At 42.9% G+C, this 19,763-nt stretch overlaps 2 protein-coding genes across 7 annotated transcripts in view; one reads left to right on the top strand and one right to left on the bottom strand.

Annotated features, from left to right (window-relative positions):
- Positions 1 to 19,763, bottom strand: part of LOC128698719 (centrosomal protein of 135 kDa) — a 385,751-nt gene that overhangs the window by 169,609 nt on the left and 196,379 nt on the right. The gene's annotated exons all lie outside the window — the stretch shown is intronic.
- LOC128698802 (uncharacterized) overlaps positions 1 to 19,763 on the top strand; it is a 108,746-nt gene that overhangs the window by 84,393 nt on the left and 4,590 nt on the right. The window contains exons 2-4 of one of the 2 annotated variants that reach the window (XM_053791193.2): positions 9,925 to 10,168; positions 11,244 to 11,383; positions 19,185 to 19,348. In XM_053791193.2, the coding sequence (XP_053647168.2) occupies positions 9,971 to 10,168; positions 11,244 to 11,383; positions 19,185 to 19,348 (502 nt within the window). In that variant the 5' untranslated portion in view covers positions 9,925 to 9,970. Of the gene's footprint in view, positions 1 to 9,924; positions 10,169 to 11,243; positions 11,384 to 19,184; positions 19,349 to 19,763 lie in introns of those variants that run through there. The other variant, XM_053791194.2, reaches the window with a different exon arrangement.

The raw sequence follows: 19,763 nt of genomic DNA on the forward strand, positions 1-19,763 counted from the left end.
GACCTAGTAGCACAAGCTAGTCAGGTCCAACTCACACCCACCCACACCCACTCATATATTTATCCAACCTATTTTTAAAACTACACAACGTTTTAACCTCTAATTTGTTACTGATCTCGTTCCTAAGAAAACACATGAAAAGAACTGTGTCTCCCAACACTGGAGAAATGGCTCATAACAGCCCCAGAGCTGCAGCCCCCCTTGGGGGCTGCAGCTCTGGGGCCTCCGCCAGTTGGAGGGCCTCCAGAGATTAACTGAAAAGTGTTCACAGTTACTGCTGTAAGTTATAATTATAGCACGAAAAACAACCAAGACCTAGGCCTTTCGTGTTTCAATCATCAGGAGCTTGCAATGTTGCAGAAGAGGATTATTATTATAATCAAAAAGAAGCGCTAAGCCACAAGGGTCAGAAAAGAGGAGGTCCAAGCAAATACAGTCACAGGGAACGCCTGTACTCGAGGGAGAGAGAACGCTTGTTCGCGATATTTGCATAATTATAGTAAGTTATTACATCAAGTACCTGACAAACTGTTGACTAGTGTGATTAATTTTTAACAGATATTGAAAAGTGGATCCTATAAGGGTCCTCGCAGTACCTGTAGCCCAGGGACCTACAAAATCTTAATCCGACTCTTCTCAAAGCTTAGTGGCGGCACTTTCAGCTATCAATTAAAGGACTCAAGTTCGATCCTAGGAAGGAAGGAGTTTTATATTTCAGAAAGTCACTTAAAACTCGTATGAAGTATCCTCCAACCGCTATGTATGTGCATTCAGATCTCTGACTAATCAGGTTGTTAGTGATCACTAAAGTCGTGCAAGTTTCCTTCGTCCCTTGCCCGTGCAAAAAATGGTGCAGGCTCGATCCTTCGTCTCATCTCCATGAACTAGGGTTAGTAATGAGGGGCCCAAGAGCTGAAGATAAACTTACACTTAATAAATAAGAGCACAGGTAACATACATGTGGTACATGTAGATGAGTACATATGTGGAACCATAGCAGAGTACATAAGTGTGAATAGCACACGCAAGAGTACAAGTGTGAGTACAAATAGTAGAGTACACACTTTCTAGTATCATGATTGAAGTTCTTTACCCTCATTCCCACAACCTTCCTCCCCCCCACCCCCACTCCTCAACCTTCTAGAGTAGCTCTCACACTATCAACCTCCTCCCTCCATCTTGATGTACCTACACACCTTCCCTCCCTCCCTCCCTACCTAACTCCTTCATTCATTCATTCTCTCTCTCTCTTGCTTTCTTTCTCTCACTCTCACACTTTCACATTCACACACTCACAAACACACCTCAGTAAGGAATCGTTCATTATTCTGTACACAGTGTATGTCAGGCCCATACTGGAGTATGCAGCACCAGTTTGGAACCCATACCTGGTCAAGCGCGTCAAGAAATTAAAGTGCAAAGGTTTGCAACGAGACTAGGAGAGGTTAAGGGAAATCGACCTGACGACACTGGAAGACAGGAGAGAGAGGGGAAGACATGATAACAGCATATAAAATACTGAGAGTAATTGACAAGGTGGACAGAGACAAGATGTTCCAGAGATGGGACACAGAAACAAGGGATCACAATTGGAAGTTGAAGACTCAGATGAGTCACGGCGATTTTTTGAAGTATTTCTTCAGTCACAGAGTTCTCAGGAAGTGGAATAGTTTGGAAAGTGATGTAGTAGGGGCAGGATCTATACATAGCTTTAAGAAGAGGTATGATAAGGCTCATGGAGCAGGGAGAGAGTGGACTTAGTAGTGACCAGTGAAGAGGCGGGGCCAGGAGCGATGAATCGACCCCTGAAACTACAATTACGCGAGTACAAACACACATACACACACACACACACACATACATACATACATACATACACACACACACACACACACACACACACACACACACACACACACACACACACACACACACATGAGACTGAGTCACATATATTCGTGTTTAATGATGTAAAACTGATGAGAATAAAAACAGATGAAGACGGGTAGAGGCTGCGAATTAATCTGGAGAAACTGCAGGGTTGGTCAGATAAGTGGTTGCTTGAATTCAACCCCAGCAAACACAAGGTTATGAAGACTGAACACGGAATATGGACTAGTGGGACAGAGATTGCAGATCTCTCTTAAGAGAATGACCTAAGGGTGAGTATACTAGTGCCTAACATTTCGCCAGAGGCTCATGTCACCCAAATAATCTCTGGGGCCAATACTCATCCGACAAATTCGACAGTGGCCTTCAGCAATCTCAATAAAGTCATTCTGAGCACTTTATACAACACATTTGGGGTCCATCTTGGAGTACACAGCACCACCATGGAACACCCACTTGAGAAAGTATGTTAAGAAACTGAAGAAAGTGCAGAAGTATGCAACTAGGCTTGTTCTTTAATTACAGCATGAGCTATGTGGAGACTAATGGAAGAGAGTCTGGCAACATCAGAGGACAGAAGAACCAGGGAGACAAGATAACTATAAAAATACTCAGGGAAACTGATAGGGTAGACAGCCCCTGGACAGGATGTTTGAGAGTCGAGAAATGAGAACTCTGGGACACAGCTAGAGGTTAAATAGACAGATGAGCCACTGGGATGTTAGGAAGTATTTTTTTCAGTCTCAGGGTGGTTGGAAAGTGGAATGAACTTAGTGAGGAAGTGGTGGAGGCAGGCTCCATACATAGTTTTAAGAGTAAGTATGCTACGGTCTAGGAGACTAGGAGGGAGTGAATCTGCTAAGAGGTGGGGCCAAGAGCTGGAACTCGACCCATGCAACCACATACAGATCAGTACGTACACACAGAGTAAAAGATCATGTAAATTGATGAGAAAGCAAAAAGACCTTAAACAGACAATGCTTGTATCAGCAGCAACAACTGTGACACACACTCCTCACAGCCCTAGAAGCTTCTGTGGTACTGTACATTTATCCTCATACCCCTCAAATTATTATTATTATTATAATAAAAAAAAGCACTAAACCACAAGGGCTATACAGCACTGCAGGGCAGGAAGGAAGTGAGGGTATCAGGTGGCAAAAGGGAGAGGGATGATTATTAGGTTACGGAGAACAGCGGGGCAGTGGACAGTGAAGGGGTAGAGGGTAGTAATAGATTGAGGTAGAAAGGGCTGAGGGGAGTGCAGAAGCTATCATCATCAGAGTTTGTGGAGTAAATCAGTCGTTGTCAAGAAGTCAATGAGAGTCAGGATTAAAGGAAGGTCCATCAGCAAGAAGGGAAGGTAAAGAAAGAGTAGTAGATGACGTTGGAGGTAAATTTTGCGTGCTCGTTGATAGAGAGGGAAGTCTAACAGAATGTGGCTAACTGATACTGGAACCTGACACTTCTCACAAAGGAACAGGGTGCCTCTCCATAAGATACCCATGAGTAAGACAAGTGTGGCCAATGCAAAGACGGGAGAGAGTAGTCTCCCAACCTCGACAATGGTGACAAGAAGACGGCCAGTAACCTATACTCGGTTTAATAGACTGAAGTTTGTTACCGAGCAGAGTAGACCAATGTTGTTGCCAACAGGTGTGAAGGTGGGTAGCTATTGCAGCAAAATAGTCTGTAAATGGAACACCTCTATACGAAACTGGTAGGTCATGTACTGCTGACCGCGCAGCAGTGTCTGCCTGTTCATTGCCCTGTATGTCAACATGACCAGGGACCCAACAAAAAACAATATCTTTATGCTTGGTAGAGATGCGGCGTAGCCAAAGTTGGATACGGAGGACTAGGGGAAGAGGTGTATCAAATTTTCGTATAGCCTGTAAAGCACTAAGGGAGTCTGAGACAACCACAAATGATGACACAGGCATAGATGCAATACAGATAAGTGCTGCAAGAATGGCATACAATTCAGCAGTAAAAATGCTAGCCGAAGATAGTAAATGCCCTTGTACAATGCTGTCCGGAAATATTGCTGCGAATCCTATGCCATCAGGAGACTTAGAGCCATCTGTGTACACTGCGATGGCATGAGAATGAGAGCGGAAGTGGTCAAGAAAAAGAGGGCGAGAAGCTACCATAGGCAGTTGGGCTTTCGAGCAAGCGAGTGAGAAAGAACAGACTCGAACAGCTGGAACTTCCCAGGGGGGTAGGGAAAAGTGAGATGCTACATGAACATAGAAAGGTGGTAACTGAAGAGAAGACAAGAGCGAATGTAGGTGAAGAGAGAAGGGATGGAGCAAACAAGGGCGGCGAACAAATAAAGAATGTCTACTAATATCGGTGACCATTCTATAAATGGAAGGATTGCAGAGATCATGAGAGCATACATAGTAGCGAAGGCAGTGGGCACCACGGCCATCAGACAAGGATGAAACGTTCGCTTCTGCATAGAGGCTCTCAACAGGGGAAGAGCGAAAAGCACCAAGGCATAAACATAATCCTTGGTGATGGATGGGGTTAAGGCTAGAGAGAGTAGCAGGAGAGGCCACTGAATAGATCTGGTCACCATAATTGAGTTTCGATAAAATGACAGTGGAATGTAGGCGAAGGAGAGTTCAACGATCAGCTCCCCATGAAAGATGAGCAAGGATTTTAAGAAGGTTCAGCCGGCTGTGACAAGTTGCCTTCAGAGAGGTAATGTGAGGTTTCCAGGATAACCAAGGTCAAAGAGAAGGCCTAGAAACCTGACTGTATCATGTTCAGGGATACGGGAGCCATAGAGGTACAATGGATGATCAGAGATGACAAAACGTCTAGTGAAAGTAATTTGGCAAGTTTTAGTACTGGAAAATTTAAACCCATGAGTGGTGGCCCAATTGGAAACACGGTTGACAGCATGCTGGAGAGAAACTGTAATGAGGTGACAGTCAGCGCCTGCACAAGCAATAGCAAAGTCATCAACATAGAGTGATGACCAAATATTGGGTGGAAGAACAGAGGCCAAATCATTTATAGCAAGGAGAAAAAGTGTTGTGCTCAGAACACATCCCTGGGGGACACCTTCAGCTTGGATAAAGTCTGGGGAGAGCACATTATTAACCCGAACACGGAAATGTCAGTTAAAAAGTTCTTAAGGAAGGATGGTAAATTGCCTCGGAGGCCTAAGGAGTGGGCTTGGGCCAAAATATTATACCTCCAAGTTGTGTCATATGCCTTCTCAAGGTCAAAAAATATGGCAATACCTGAGTGGTTACTTGCAAAGGCATTACGAACATACGTATCCAAGCATAGTAAGGACTTAATGGTAGAACGGCCCTTACGAAAGCCATATTGACAAGTGGAGAGACTGTTGCGTTTCTCTAAATACCACAATAAACATCTATTTACCAGACGTTCCATCACTTTGCAAACTGCACTGGTAAGAGCGATGGGACGATAGTGGGAGGCTTCATGTCCCGTAGTACCCGGCTTGCGAAAAGGGAGAACAATGGCAGATTTCCACAGCTGTGGAAGAACTCCTTGTGACCAAATAAGATTGAAAAGGCATAAGAGGACTGCAAGGGCTGACTGATGTAAATGTCGTAACATACAAATATGAATGTCGTCGGGCCCAGCTGTCGATGATCAGCAAGCTGAGAGTGTTGCCTCCAGTTCCTGAAGTGTAAAAGGCACATTATACTGTTCTTCTCTGAGAGAAGAAAAGTCCAAGGGTGCTAACTCTCTTGCAGACTTTGAGGGAAGAAACGAGGGGCAGAGATGGAGCCCCAGAGAAATGTGGACCAGATGACTGCCCATTTCAATGGCAACATCTAGAGGGTTTGCTATATCAACACCGACAACCCGCAGAACAGGAGCCGGGCCAGGAGAATATTTACCACTCAGTTTCCGTACTTTTTCCACACTGCACTCATAGAGGAAGCAGAGGTGATAGTGGAGACATAATCTCGCCAGCAAGTGCGTTTAGCATCACGGATGACATGGCGAGCGATCGCACGCTTCTGCTTAAAATCAAGAAGTCTCTCAGTGGTTCTATTGTACTGGTACCTGCCCCACGCAGCGCATTTCAAACATACTGCACGAGCACAAGCAGGAGACCACCAAGGCACGCATTTCTGAGAATGCCTGTCCGAGGTTTAGGGTATATAATGAGAAGCTGCGGTTAAAACTGAGGACGAGAAGGGGTGTAAAAGCTCATCAATGGAGGACAAAGAAGGAACCTCACTAAAAGCAGTTAGTTGTGAGTAAAGGTTCCAATTTGCCTGATCAAATTGCCAGTGTGGGTTACGAAGAGGTGATGAATATGAAGGGAAAGTAAGAATGATTGAAAAATGATTGCTGTCATGTAAATCCGGGAGAACAGACCAGGTGAAGTCTAGTGCGGTGGAGGAAGAGCAGACTGAGAGATCGATGCAAAAGAGAGTACGAGTATGAGGATCAAAATGGGTGCAAGTACCTGTATTTAAAACATGGAGGGGGTGGGAAGCAAGAAAAGCCTCTAACTGAATGCCACGGGAATCACAGTGAGACCCCCCAGAGCAAATGATGGGCATTAAAATCGCCAAGTAACAGAAGTGGTGGCAGTAATGACGAAACAAGAAAGGCAATATCTGGGATAGATAATGCCCGAGAAGGAGAGATATACAAAGAACAGAGTGTATACCACCTATGCAAGTGGATACGGGCTGCTGTGTAATGCAGCGAAGTACGAACAAATAGCTGATGGTACGGAATATCAGTGAGTAGAAGAAGGGCACTTTCATTAAAGGTCCCATCAGGAAAAGGATCTGAAGAATACAATAAAATATAGCCTGAGATGGGATAGATAACAGCAGAGTGTAATTTTGATTCTTGTAAGCAAACACCAACAGGGGAAACTGGGAGAACAACATTTGAAGCTCACCCCGATTACCCCTGAGGCCGTGTATATTCCACTGTAAATAGGCCATGATTGGCAACGATAAAGATACTAGAAATCTGCAGGTAAGAGTACCTACGGACTTGAGGGGTTAGAAAAGTCCACATGTGGTGGCAGAGGAAAACGTTCAAGCAGCGAAGGAATGGTGCGCTGTGAAGAAAGGAGTTGCACAGATGAAGGAGAAGAAAGAGAAGGAACAGAGGATGGATCAGTGTCCATTGATGGTTTGGTCCCTGCAATATATTCAGAGATTGCTTCAAGTGTTTCAGAGTTCAAAGACGTCATATGGGAGACAATATTGGAGATGGAAGGAGGAGGACGAATAAAGATTGGAACTGTAATGGACTGTACCAAGGTGGGGGGGGAGCAAAAGGGTGGAGGGAACTGGAGAAGAAGTGTGGGAGGGGACAGAAGAGGCAGAAACCTAGGAGGTGGTAGAAGAGGAAGAAACTTGGGAGGGGACAGGGGAGAAAGGCACAGTACGAGGAGGAGGGTGAACCTCCACACTTGTAACAGAGCCAGTGAGAGGGGAAGACCCAGGTACAGAGACTGGGAAGGTAAAATGAGGAGGTGGAAGAAGGGAAGGAGGGGTTAAAGGAGATTTTTTGGACTTCTGAGAAGTAGAGGGACGACTGGGAGGAGGTGTCGTATGAGGTCTTGTCGATACCAGGGCTTGTGAGGGAGAACACAAAGAAGCGAGAACAGACTGAGATGTTGAAGTAGAGACGTCTGAGCCCAGGACAGCAAAAGAATTAGATACAGGAGTGACTATGGGAGGGGCAACCACAGAGGAGGCTGCAGAAGATAGAACCCCAGAAGTGGGGGGACGTTTTGAAACATGAGAATAAGAAACACGGGGTAGTCTCCCTTGGAGGCGGAGATGAGAAACTGCCATAGAATAAGGGAGACCTTCTGCCTCTTTGAGGCAACGAATTTCCTGCTCATTTAAGTAGACCTAGCAACGGTGAGAGTACGAGGGAGTAAGAGGGAGGTCGACTGCAAGACGTATTAGAATGGTCATCGGCACCACAGACTGGGCATTCGGCTATAGATCTGCAATATTTCACTGGATGGCCAAATCGCCAGCAATTTCTACACTGTTACAGTGTAGGGATCACCTTTCAAACTTGTAACCAATGTCCTGCTACATAAATAGAGGATGGAAGTTCACGGCTGTCAAAAGTTAAACAAGCCACGTTGCAAGGGTATCGTCTCCGCCCACGAGCAGGAAGGACATAAGTGTCTACCTTGAGAATTGGGAGATCCTGGAGTTCCAGCTGTTCAAGAATGTCATTGCCACATGTCTGGAAATTCTGTTGGACTATGGTATGGGGCAGAATGACAGTACCACTACAAGAATTGAGGGAATGATGTTTTTTGATAGTGATAGGAATAGTATCGATGTGTGAAAGAAGAGAAAGATCATGAGCTTGGGTAGCATTCTGGACTGTGATGATGTACGTACCACTCTTAAGAGCATGAAAGGAAATATCTCTACCAACATGGTAGAGAAAGATAGGCAATAGAGGAAGTCGGTCGTAAAGTAAAGAATTTAGTCCATTGTGCATTCTGAAACTGAGCGTGGAAAGGGAGTGTATGACGTGTCGATCTTTTCAGAGAAGAACGAGAAGGTGGTGAAGTATCATCATCAGGTAATTGTTGTTGGCGTTTAGGAGTGGGACCGGAGTTGGTCCGACGTGGAACGGGCTGGCGATTCGAAAATTGCCACACCGTAGAGGGAGAGGCCGGAAGCACAGTCAAAGGAGAGCAGAGGTCAGACAAATCGAAGGAGTGAGGAAACAGCACCAGCAAGAGGTACAGGGGCATCAGGAGTGTCCGAAGAGTGGTCAAAAAACAAGGCAGGGTCAGAATGGGGTGCGGTATCAAGAAGGGGCCCAGGGAAAGTAGGTTCATGGATTGGGATCTCTATGGTTAGGTTACTTCTTAGTTTTTAAGAAAAAAAAAGAGGAAAATAAAAAAAAAGAATAAAAAAGGGGGGAGCGAGGAGGAATAGTTCCTAGGAGGAATGAAAGGGCCGGAAATCTCCCTCCGTGCCCAAGAGGACCTCAGCACCGCAAGTAGCGCAGATGCAGCATGGAACCCGTGCCATACCCTACCCTTCATGCCAGTAAACCAGCAGTCCGGGATAGCAACCTCACATCTGCCGAGCTGCCTCGGTGGCCAAAAGAGAGGGCAGCCGGATATCTGCCACAAAGCATACCTCCTTCGACCACCACCCCTGGAATCCAAAAGGCGGCTTCCAGAGATACACCCGTCGCCCAAAAGATATCCAAAGCCACCCCCCAGGATACCAGAGAGGGATCGGGACATGCCCAGGCGATCCAGATTTCACGGCAAACTACGCCACCGCCAAGAACCTCAACGGAATGGGAAGGACCCCGGTACCCTTACCCCTACCTAGGAACCAGCACCAGCATGCCAGTGGGAAGAACCCCACAGGCCAAAAAGAGGAAGGGAATAAGGGAGGGACGGGGAGGAGGAGGAGGAAAGGAAAAAGGGAGGGTGGGGAGGGTGGGGAGGGTGGGGAGAATGGGATAGGGAAGGGGGCATTGGGGGGTAATTAGGTTCGGTCTGAGGAAGGAGACCAATTCCTCAGACCAAGAGCCTCTTCACCACGCCATGGAGCCTCCCTTCAAGAGGCATACCCCTCAAAGCCGTATCATCCATCAACTCAAAATAAGCCATATAAATGACTGTCAGTGAATAAACAGGCAAATAGATGAGTGCTCAGACTGGTTTAGAGATGCATGAAAATATATGTAGTGTAGCGTGAAAGCCACTACTCAGGCTGTGGGAGGAGACAGCAGGGTTGTTGGTGCTGCTCACAAGCAAATCACATGAGTGTTTTGTAAAAATCTTTCTATTATAAGCTTCATGGTGCAGTGGTAGTGTTGGGCTTGCTACTGCTAGGACCATGGTTCGAGTCCTGGTCCATACTGGTGTTTATTCACATTATTTGTTTTAACCTTTTCATGAACAATTCCCTTTTTCATGTATTATTTATAATGACGTTTCACCACAACAATAATACTGTACATATTTAACAAGACACATTACTAAAGCTAAAAATGTTTTTTCCTCAGACATGAAGACGATGGTGTTGTAAGGAGTGGGCGTGGAGGTGGGAAGATGAGGGGTGGGCATGGGTGGTGGTGGTGGGTGTGGGCATGGGTGTGGGCTTGGGCGTTGTGGCGACGAGGGTGGGGCAGTGATGGAGCAGTGATCCCACCACGCTGGGTCAACACCACCCTCAACCCCTGTGCCAGGAAGTCCTGGCAGCTGCTATACTGGCCCAGAGACAACTCTTGTCACAGAATATTTACACAGGTCAGTCTTTAACAAGTATTCATTAACAACACAGGTCAGTCTTTAAGAAGCATTCACTGACACTACCATTACACCATCTTCATTATCACTTTCTCTCACTGTTTTCATCAATCACCAACACTCATCATCACTGTTACTTTCCCTCATTTTTACTGTCATCATCACTACTATTACTGCATCCCTCAGCATTAGTGTCACTGTCACTACCATCACTATTACCACCAGGCACAAGCAAGTCAATACAAATCAACAAGTTCAGTTTCTGCAGCAAACATTAACTGGCCACAAATAAATCATGACTCTTTGAAATATACTAGGGAGAATGAGCATAGTGGCACTTAAGACATGCTCCACTCATATCCTACCATTAACGAAAAAAGACTACACGTGTCTTATATTACACATGTTGGTATCTGATACATTATTCTGGCCCTTCAGGCCAATCTGTCCTCTACTTTTTATGCCAAAAAATTGGCCTCAGAACTGTGTACTCAGGTAGAAACAGTAAATTAAGAGGAAGTTTGATAACTCTCTTAAACTCCTGACCAGCTGAGCTGTGATGACTGCATGCAGTGAGCAGTAACAGGCTTACTGCCCAAAAAAGTCATTAAGAAGGCCTAGTCTGAGAGTGGGCCGTAGGGAAAGATGATCACTAGTAGTACCAGTTATATTGGTATTGTTACTGTGAACACCACTAAATGAAGCCACTGTTCTTCATGCTGCCAGGTTCTCCATCAACAGTTTGACTGGTCAGATTGCAAGATGCAATTAATGAACAAAGGATCAAGCCTCCACCATTCCTTGTTCTTAATGCCCACACACTGGTTTAGAACTTCATGAAATATAACTGCGTTCTAATGCTACCACAACAATATTTTCCTACTTTTTACACTGGAAAGAATTTGTCATATTTCCTCTAAAATTAAATAAAATTTCTGTTAATATGTGAAGAACCAGTTTTTTACAGATTTTCTGAGAATTTTACTGTTTGGTGTTCAATTTTTGTGTGCTAGGGGTTATATGAGGCATGTTAAATACAGAGAAATCAGTGATTATAGCCTACTCTATCTTCCAGGGCCCTTGTGGAGAGACTCAGGAGTTCTACTATGACCCCAGCCTGGGCAAGGGTGCCTGCAGGTGTCCCAGAGGCTCACTCCTCTACCCACGCACAGGCCTCTGCTATCCACAGTTCTCCCAGGGCCCATGCTCACCAAGGTAACACAAACCATGATTTCATACTTTCATGAATGTTACAAATTATGTAACCATGTTTGTCATGTGGACTTGAGCCTGTGTCAGCCAGGTACCACCTGGATGACACAAACTTGAACTCTTAGAGCAATTAGCAAGGACTCCTGTGCTTCCAGGTCACACAATTACCAAGGGGTCACATACTCCTGGGTCACACAAATGACAAAAGGCCCAGAGTAACATACATTCAAACAACAAAATTAAAAAGTAAATTAAAAGGTTAAAAATGAAAGGACAACAGTTCCTTGGTAAATGAAACTACATCTTTTGTACACAACAAGAGCAATAACCTGTCTAATAAAGACTTTAAACTGTTTGTGCTTACCATCTATGACAATATACCTGTAAGATACCACATCACCACAACTGAAAGACATTTATCATGCAGAAAGAATAAAAAAGCACAATACAGTGGAACCTTGACTTATGAGTTTAATCTGTTCCATGGCCTAGCTCGTAACTCAATTTGCCCATATATCAAATCAATTTTCCTCATTTAAATTAATTGAAATGCCATTAATCCATTCCAGTGGAATTCCTGCTCTTGGGAGGCAGGAAAAAATACAGTGGAACCTCAACTTACGAGTGCCCCAACGTGCGAGTTTTTCAAGATACGAGCAGTCACTCGGTCAATTTTTTGCTTCCAGATGTGAGCGGGCCTCAAGGGAGGTTCCTTGATGCTGGTGAGGGGGCTCTTGCACTTGATCTAGGGAATTGGATCTCAGTTGTTTATTAGACTATCTAATTGAAACTTGGGCAATGTATGATGGAAAGATGCTTCTTAATGTACACCAAACTTGAAAGAAATCAGACCATAAATAACAGAGTTCACTTCTCAACCATTAGGTTCCCCTTAGCAGTATATTTTTGTATGGTTTTTATGATTGTATTCTCGTTTTTTTGTCTCATTTGACAAAATGAAAGATACATTACAGAAGTAGATATGAATTTGATTGGTTTCAGGATGAAAAGTACAGTGGACCCCCGCATAACGATTACCTCCAAATGCGACCAATTATGTAAGTGTATTTATGTAAGTGCGTTTGTACGTGTATGTTTGGGGGTCTGAAATGGACTAATCTACTTCACAATATTCCTTATGGGAATAAATTCGGTCAGTACTGGCACCTGAACATACTTATTGAGTGAAAAAATATCGTTAACCGGGGGTCCACTGTACCTTGAAACTGAGCTCAAATTAGCAGAAATGTTCGATTCTTTGGCGATATTGAAGAGTAAACAAATGATGTCATTGTCCAATACCTGTCTGACTGGTCATGAATGGGTTGACATTATTTATACAGTTATTACAATAATGTAGTAGTCTTCATAACAGTAAATCTTCTGTAAAGTAAAAGGACACAAGTGCAACTAATGTGGCATTTTATTGTAGCAACGTTTCGCTCTCCAGGAGCTTTGTCAAGCTGTTACAAACAATACATGGACACAGAGGGTATATATAGGCTCAGAGGAGGAGGAGGTAGTAGTAGTAGTAGTAGTAGTAGTAGTAGTAGTAGTAGTAGTAGTAGTAGTAGTAGTAGTAGTAGTAGCAGTAGTAGCAGTAGTAGCAGTAGTAGCAGTAGTAGCAGTAGTAGCAGTAGTAGCAGTAGTAGTAGCAGTAGTAGTAGCAGTAGTAGTAGCAGTAGTAGTAGCAGTAGTAGTAGCAGTAGTAGTAGCAGTAGTAGTAGCAGTAGTAGCAGCAGCAGCAGCAGCAGCAGCAGCAGCAGCAGTAGTAGTAGCAGCAGCAGTAGTAGAAGCAGTAGTAGTAGCAGTAGTAGTAGCAGTAGTAGTAGCAGTAGTAGTAGCAGTAGTAGTAGCAGTAGCAGCAGGAGCAGTAGTAGCAGTAGCAGCAGTAGCAGTAGCAGTAGTAGTAGTAGTAGTAGTAGTAGTAGTAGTAGTAGTAGTAGAACAACAACAACAACAACAACAATCAACTTGCACAAGAGTAAAAGGATATGAAAGCTATTACTTGCGTAACATAAGAAGAGGTTAGACAAAATTTCTGTTGGTGGTTGGATCTGAGAAGGTCTGTTTCAGTGTTCTTTTTCTGTTGTGTTCTTTTGTAACAGAGACTATGTGATGGCAGGGTTTACTGTTTTGAGAAGGATTTTTGCTAATACTTCAGAAATGATGAAGCTGCCTTTATTTTGCTTGATTGTGTTAGAAACAGCGATTAATGATGATTCATCATCTCTTAAGTATTAGCAAAAATCTTCTTCAAAACAGTAAACCCTGTCATCACATAGTCTCCGTTACAAAAGAACACAACAGAAAAAGAACACTGAAACAGACCTTCTCAGATCCAACCACCAACAGAAATATTTGTCTAACCTCTTCTTATGTTACGCAAGTAATAGCTTTCATATCCTTTTACTCTTGTGCAAGTTGATTGTTGTTGTTGTTGTTCTACTACTACTACTACTACTACTACTACTACTACTACTACTGCTACTGCTACTACTACTACTGCTACTACTGCTACTACTACTACTGCTACTACTACTACTGCTACTACTACTGCTACTACTACTGCTACTACTACTGCTACTACTACTACTGCTACTACTACTACTGCTACTACTACTGCTACTACTACTACTGCTACTACTACTGCTACTACTACTACTGCTACTACTACTACTGCTACTACTACTACTACTACTACTACTCACTCTGAGCCTATATATACCCTCTGTGTCCATGTATTGTTTTTAACGGCTTGATAAAGCTCCTGGAGAGCAAAATGTTGTCACGATAAAATGTCACATTAGTTGCACTTGAGTTCTTTTACATTACATATTGTCGGTAATTCTACCAACAATAATAAAGTAAACTGTCTATTTTTTGTGTGAATAAAAATTCAAAATGGTAAGCAAGAGTATTTTTATAAGAATACGTACAGACTAATAAATAAATAATAATAATACGCATAATATAATAATACATAATACTATAATAATAATTATAATAATAATATGCATGTACTATGTATAATGAGTTAGTTTGAGCATGCCACCACGAGACAGCAGTGCGTATCAAAACAAAGCTCGGCACTCCATGTGTGCTTATGGAGCTTGCCTCGCGGTTGAAGGAATTCTCATGTTTTCATTACGTTTCGTGCAGTTATTTTGCGAAATTTCTTGTTTCTAACCATGGGTCCTAAGAAAGTCCACAGGATAGTGCCGAGAAGAAAAAGAGGATGATTACCATGGATTTAAAGCAGGAAATCATTGATAAACACAGACAAGGTGCGAGGGTTAAGGATCTGGCCAGGCAGTACCAGCGTAGCACTTCTATGACATGTACAGTACTAAGACACAAGGAGTCTATAAAGGCTATAGCGCCAGCAAAGGGCATTACAATAATTTCTAGGCAGTGGATCTCTGTCAATGAAAAGATGGATAAGCTGCTGTTAATGTGGTTGAGGGAGAAGCAGCTCGCAGGAGATACCGTGACTGAAGGTATCATCTGCAAGAAGGCACCAGTCATTTACACTGATTTGCTGCAGAAGACCCCAGGCACTTCAACGGACGAGGCATCGCAAACATCATTTAAAGCCAGTCAGGGCTGGTCTGAAAAGTTTAAAAGGAGGACTGGCATTCACTCTGTCGTCAGGCATAGTGAGGGAGCGAGCTCTGGTGTGAAGGCAGCTGAGAATTTTGTCAAAACTTTTGTGACGAGACAGGGCTCTTCTGGAAGATGCCAAGTGGGACTTATTTAACTGCAGAGAAGATGCGAAGCCACAAACCCATGAACGATAGGTTAACCTTTGCACATTGCGCCAATGCGAGTGGTGACTGTAAGATCAAGCCACTGCTGGTACTATATCATTCAGACAACCCCAGAGTCTTTAAGTCGCATAAGATTCTAAAAATAAAACTGGACGTTATGTGGAGGGCAAAATCGAAGGCATGGGTCACCAGGCAGTTCTTCGTGGAGTGAGTAAACCTGGTCTTTGGTCCTACTGTTAAGAAATATCTCCGGGAAAATAACCTACCCCTGCAAACCCTTCTCGTCTTGGACATTGCACCTGCTCACCCACTGAACATCACAGATGACATAATCAAAGAGTTCAAGTTTATAAAGGTTCTCTACCTTCCACCCAACACCACCCCTATCCTGCAGCCCATGGACCAGCAGGTGATTTCTAATTTCAAGACACTCTTCACAAAGCACTGTTCTGCTACTGCTTTGACATGACAGAGAACACAAACTTGACCCTTTGAGAGTTCTGGAAGGACCACTATAACATCGTGATATGTCTCAAAGTTATAAATGTGGCCTGGCAGGGTGTTACAAGGAGGACTTTCACTTCTGCATGGAAGAAGCTGTGGCCTGAAAGGGACTTCGAAGGATTCGAACCCGAAGCGCCAGTGGTGGATGAGATTGTGACCCTTGGAAAGGTCATGGACATGGAGGTAGATGAAGAAGATGTGAACGATCTCATCGATTAGCACTCCGAAGAGCTGATGACAGAGAAGTTAGATGAACTACATAAGCAGCAGTATCAGGAGATTTTGCAGAACATTTGTACAGTGGAGGTACAAGATGAGGAGGAGTTTATCTCTACAAGTGAGATGAAGGAAATGTTGGGAATCTGGGAGAGATTTTCAGACTTTATTGAAAAGAAACACCCAGATAAAGTTTCAATGGTCGTGCGTTGGAGCTATGAATGACGCTTGTGTAAATCATTTCTGAAACATTCTGAAAGGGAGGAAGAAAGAAACCTCCTTGGACAGGTTTTTATTGAAACGCCCTGCAGATGAAAGTGTGAAAAGCATGGAGGAAAAAAACAAAACTCGGTGAATAGTGAAGTAACATAAAAATAAAAATTGTAGCAGTTAAGTGACAAAGTGTATCATTAAGAGTGTAGGAATTAAGTGTACATAGCATTAAGAGTGTATGACCCAGAGAAAGTTTCAAGTGGTTGTGCATTGGAGCTATTTAATGATGCTTGCATAACTCAGAGTGCAGCATTAAGAGTGTAGCAATTAAGCGATTATGTGATAGAAAAAGGATGAAACAAAATGAAATGACAGCATACACCGCTGTGCCCAGCATCTCTTCTCCATCTCCAGGGTAAATGCTGTAGTATTACATTATTCTTCTTTCAACGTACCAGCCATATCCCACCGAGGTGGGGTCGCCCAAAAGAAAAAACGAAAGTTTCTCCTTTCAAATTTAGTAATATATACAAGAGAAGGAGTTACTAGCCCCTTGCTCCCGGCATTTTAGTCGCCTCTTACGACATGCATGGCTTACGGAGGAAGAATTCTGTTCCACTTCCCCATGGAGATAAGAGGAAATAGACAAGAACAGAACTAGAAAGAAAATAGAAGAAAACCCGGAGGGGTATGTATATATATGCTTGTACATGTATGTGTAGTGTGACCTAAGTGTAAGAAGTAGCAGCAAGACGTATCTGAAATCTTGCATGTTTATGAGACAGAAAAAAGACACCAGCAATCCTACCATCATGTAAAACAATTACAGGATTCTATTTTACGCTCACTTGGCAGGACGGTAGTACCTCCCTGGGCGGCTGTTGTCTACCAACCTACTACCTACAATTATTATTATTATTATTACTGTATTATTGTTTTCCTTATGAAACTACATAGTGATCTAATGTAGTTTGCCTGACAAACACTCCATTTTCTGTTATAATAAGAGCAGGGGAAGGTGTGTAGTCACAAGCAGGAATGGCCGCTGTGGTGGCCCTATACACCCCAACAACAACAATGGCCACTGCCGCACATTACCACTAGCCACATACGTAATGACATATTTCATTCATTCTAGTGTTTCTGTGTTATTAATATTGTTTATTATGTCATATTAGATGAATTTATCTATCATAATTGATCTAATAAGACATAATAAGCAACATAAATAACATAGAAATATGATATATACTATAGAATGAATAAAGTATGTCATTATGTGATGAGTGATGGCAGCCATTCCCACTCCCACTCTGACCATATCTTCCCATGCTCTCATTATAAGAGAAAACGGAGTGTTTGTGAGACTAACTGCACTAGATCACTATATAGTTTCATAAGGAAAACAAGTTTCATAAGGAAAACATTGAAACAATGTATTTATAAACAAATATTGTATAAAAACATAATAGAGACTGTAAAGAAATAAACTGGTTTTATAAAATGTATGCACATATATAGTATTTACCTAGAAGAGATGCTGGTGGAGATGAGGGTGGAAAAGATAGGCAGAGTAGCATATGCTGTCAGTGGCCCTATAAACAACAATAACAACATTGGAGGAGTTCTTTTCATTTTGTCCTTTATCACTTAATTGCTTGCTTGCTACACTTTATAGCTGAACTTAACTGCTACAATGTTTTTTTTTTTTTTCACTTGGCTGGTGCTATAGCCTTTATCAACTCCTGCTTTAGTATCGTACATATGGTAGAAGTACTATGCTTGTACTGCCTGGCCAAGTCCACAATCAGCACACCTCGCTTGTGTTTGTGATTTCATGCTTTAATTCCATGGACATCATCCTCTTTTCTTCTCACCACTGTCCTTTGCACTTACTTTCTTAGGACCCATAGTTAGAAAAAAGAAATTTGGCAAAATAACTGCACAAAAAGCAAGCAAAACACAAGAGAAATGCTTTCACGGCGACGTAAAGACGTCCACTGCTGAGGGATGTTGTGGCATTTGCTGTGCCAACTAGTGGCAGTGTTCTGAAGCTCGCTAGTTATTATAATGGGGAAGCGCTAAACCCACATGATGATACAGCGCCTGTGGGTGGGGAGGAGGGGATGGAAGGTATTCAAGCTTAATTTAGGGAACTGGAGCACAGACCCAATTCCCTAGATCAAGAGCCCTTCACCAGCATCAAGGAACCTCCCTTTAGGGGTAAGCTCGCTCCTAACTCAGATTTTGGCTCATAAATCAGAGCAAAAAATCAAACGAGAGACAGCTTGTATCTCGAAAAACTCATATGTTGGGGCACTCGTAAGTTGAGGTTCCACTATACTGTGACCGGAACAATACACAAATAACCCGCACATAGAAAACACTTACAATGATGTTTTGGTCCAACTTGGACCATTTACAGTCATACTGTATGGAGTTATCAATGGTTCAAGTCAGACAGAAATGCTGTCATAAGTTTCTCTCTCCTATGTACAAGTTATATGTGTATTTATCATGCTTAATGTTATGATAATAACTAATAATTGCAGATTAGTTCTCATATTATAATAATAACATGAGGACTAGTCTGCGAAAGTATCAAGTGAAGGAAATGGTATAAAATACCAACACGATAAATAAAAACACAAATACAACGTAATGCGATCCTTTATTGACAATGTTTCATCCACAGTGGGTTTTATCAAGTTACAGACAGATCTCTGTTTGTGACTTGATAAAGCCCACTGTGTGGGTGAAACATTGTCAGTAAAGGATCACATTACACTGCATTTGTGTCCTTATCCAAAAGTGTCGAGTGAAACATGAAGATGCAATTACTGTACTGCCGTACAAAATTACCTTTTATATAGCAACCTGGATCTGTTCTACTATTAACCTTAAACACTTTTAACTTTCTTAAAAGTAAATGAACAAGAGTTGATACAAGTAACTGGCCTAACTGGAGTTAGATATGTACATGTAACTGGTCCGTAAATGGTTGTCCAAGTGTTTAGTCTAAAATTACATTTCGCAGTCAAGTTTGTTATTAACGTGTATATGTGTGTGTGTGTGTGTGTGTTGTTGCCTCTCACTGACAGACAGTACCTGGATTTAGACAAGGATGGGAGGAAGGGCCAATGCTACGACTTCCTCAAGTGTCCCTTACGTCACGTGTACTGGCCCCGCACCAACACCTGTTATGAGTACCATACTCGTGGCCCCTGCCTCAAAGGATACCTCATCTATGTCAACCCAAACACAGGTATAAAACATTCAACTAATAATAAAGATAACAGTACGTTTTTTTTTTTTTTTTTTAAACAAGTCGGCCGTCTCCCACCGAGGCAGGGTGACCCAAAAAAAAGAAAGAAAATCCCCAAAAAGAAAATACTTTCATCATCATTCAACACTTTCACCACACTCGCACATTATCACTGTTTGTGCAGAGGTGCTCAGAATACAACAGTCTAGAAGCATACACACATAAAGATACACAACATATCCCTCCAAACTGCCAATATCCCAAACCCCTCCTTTAAAGTGCAGGCATTGTACTTCCCATTTCCAGGACTCAAGTCCGACTATATGAAAATAACCGGTTTCCCTGAATCCCTTCACTAAATATTACCCTGCTCACACTCCAACAGATCGTCAGGTCCCAAGTACCATTCGTCTCC

The sequence above is a fragment of the Cherax quadricarinatus genome, chromosome 59 (assembly GCF_038502225.1).
Source record: "Cherax quadricarinatus isolate ZL_2023a chromosome 59, ASM3850222v1, whole genome shotgun sequence".
NCBI classification, from domain to species: domain Eukaryota; kingdom Metazoa; phylum Arthropoda; class Malacostraca; order Decapoda; family Parastacidae; genus Cherax; species Cherax quadricarinatus.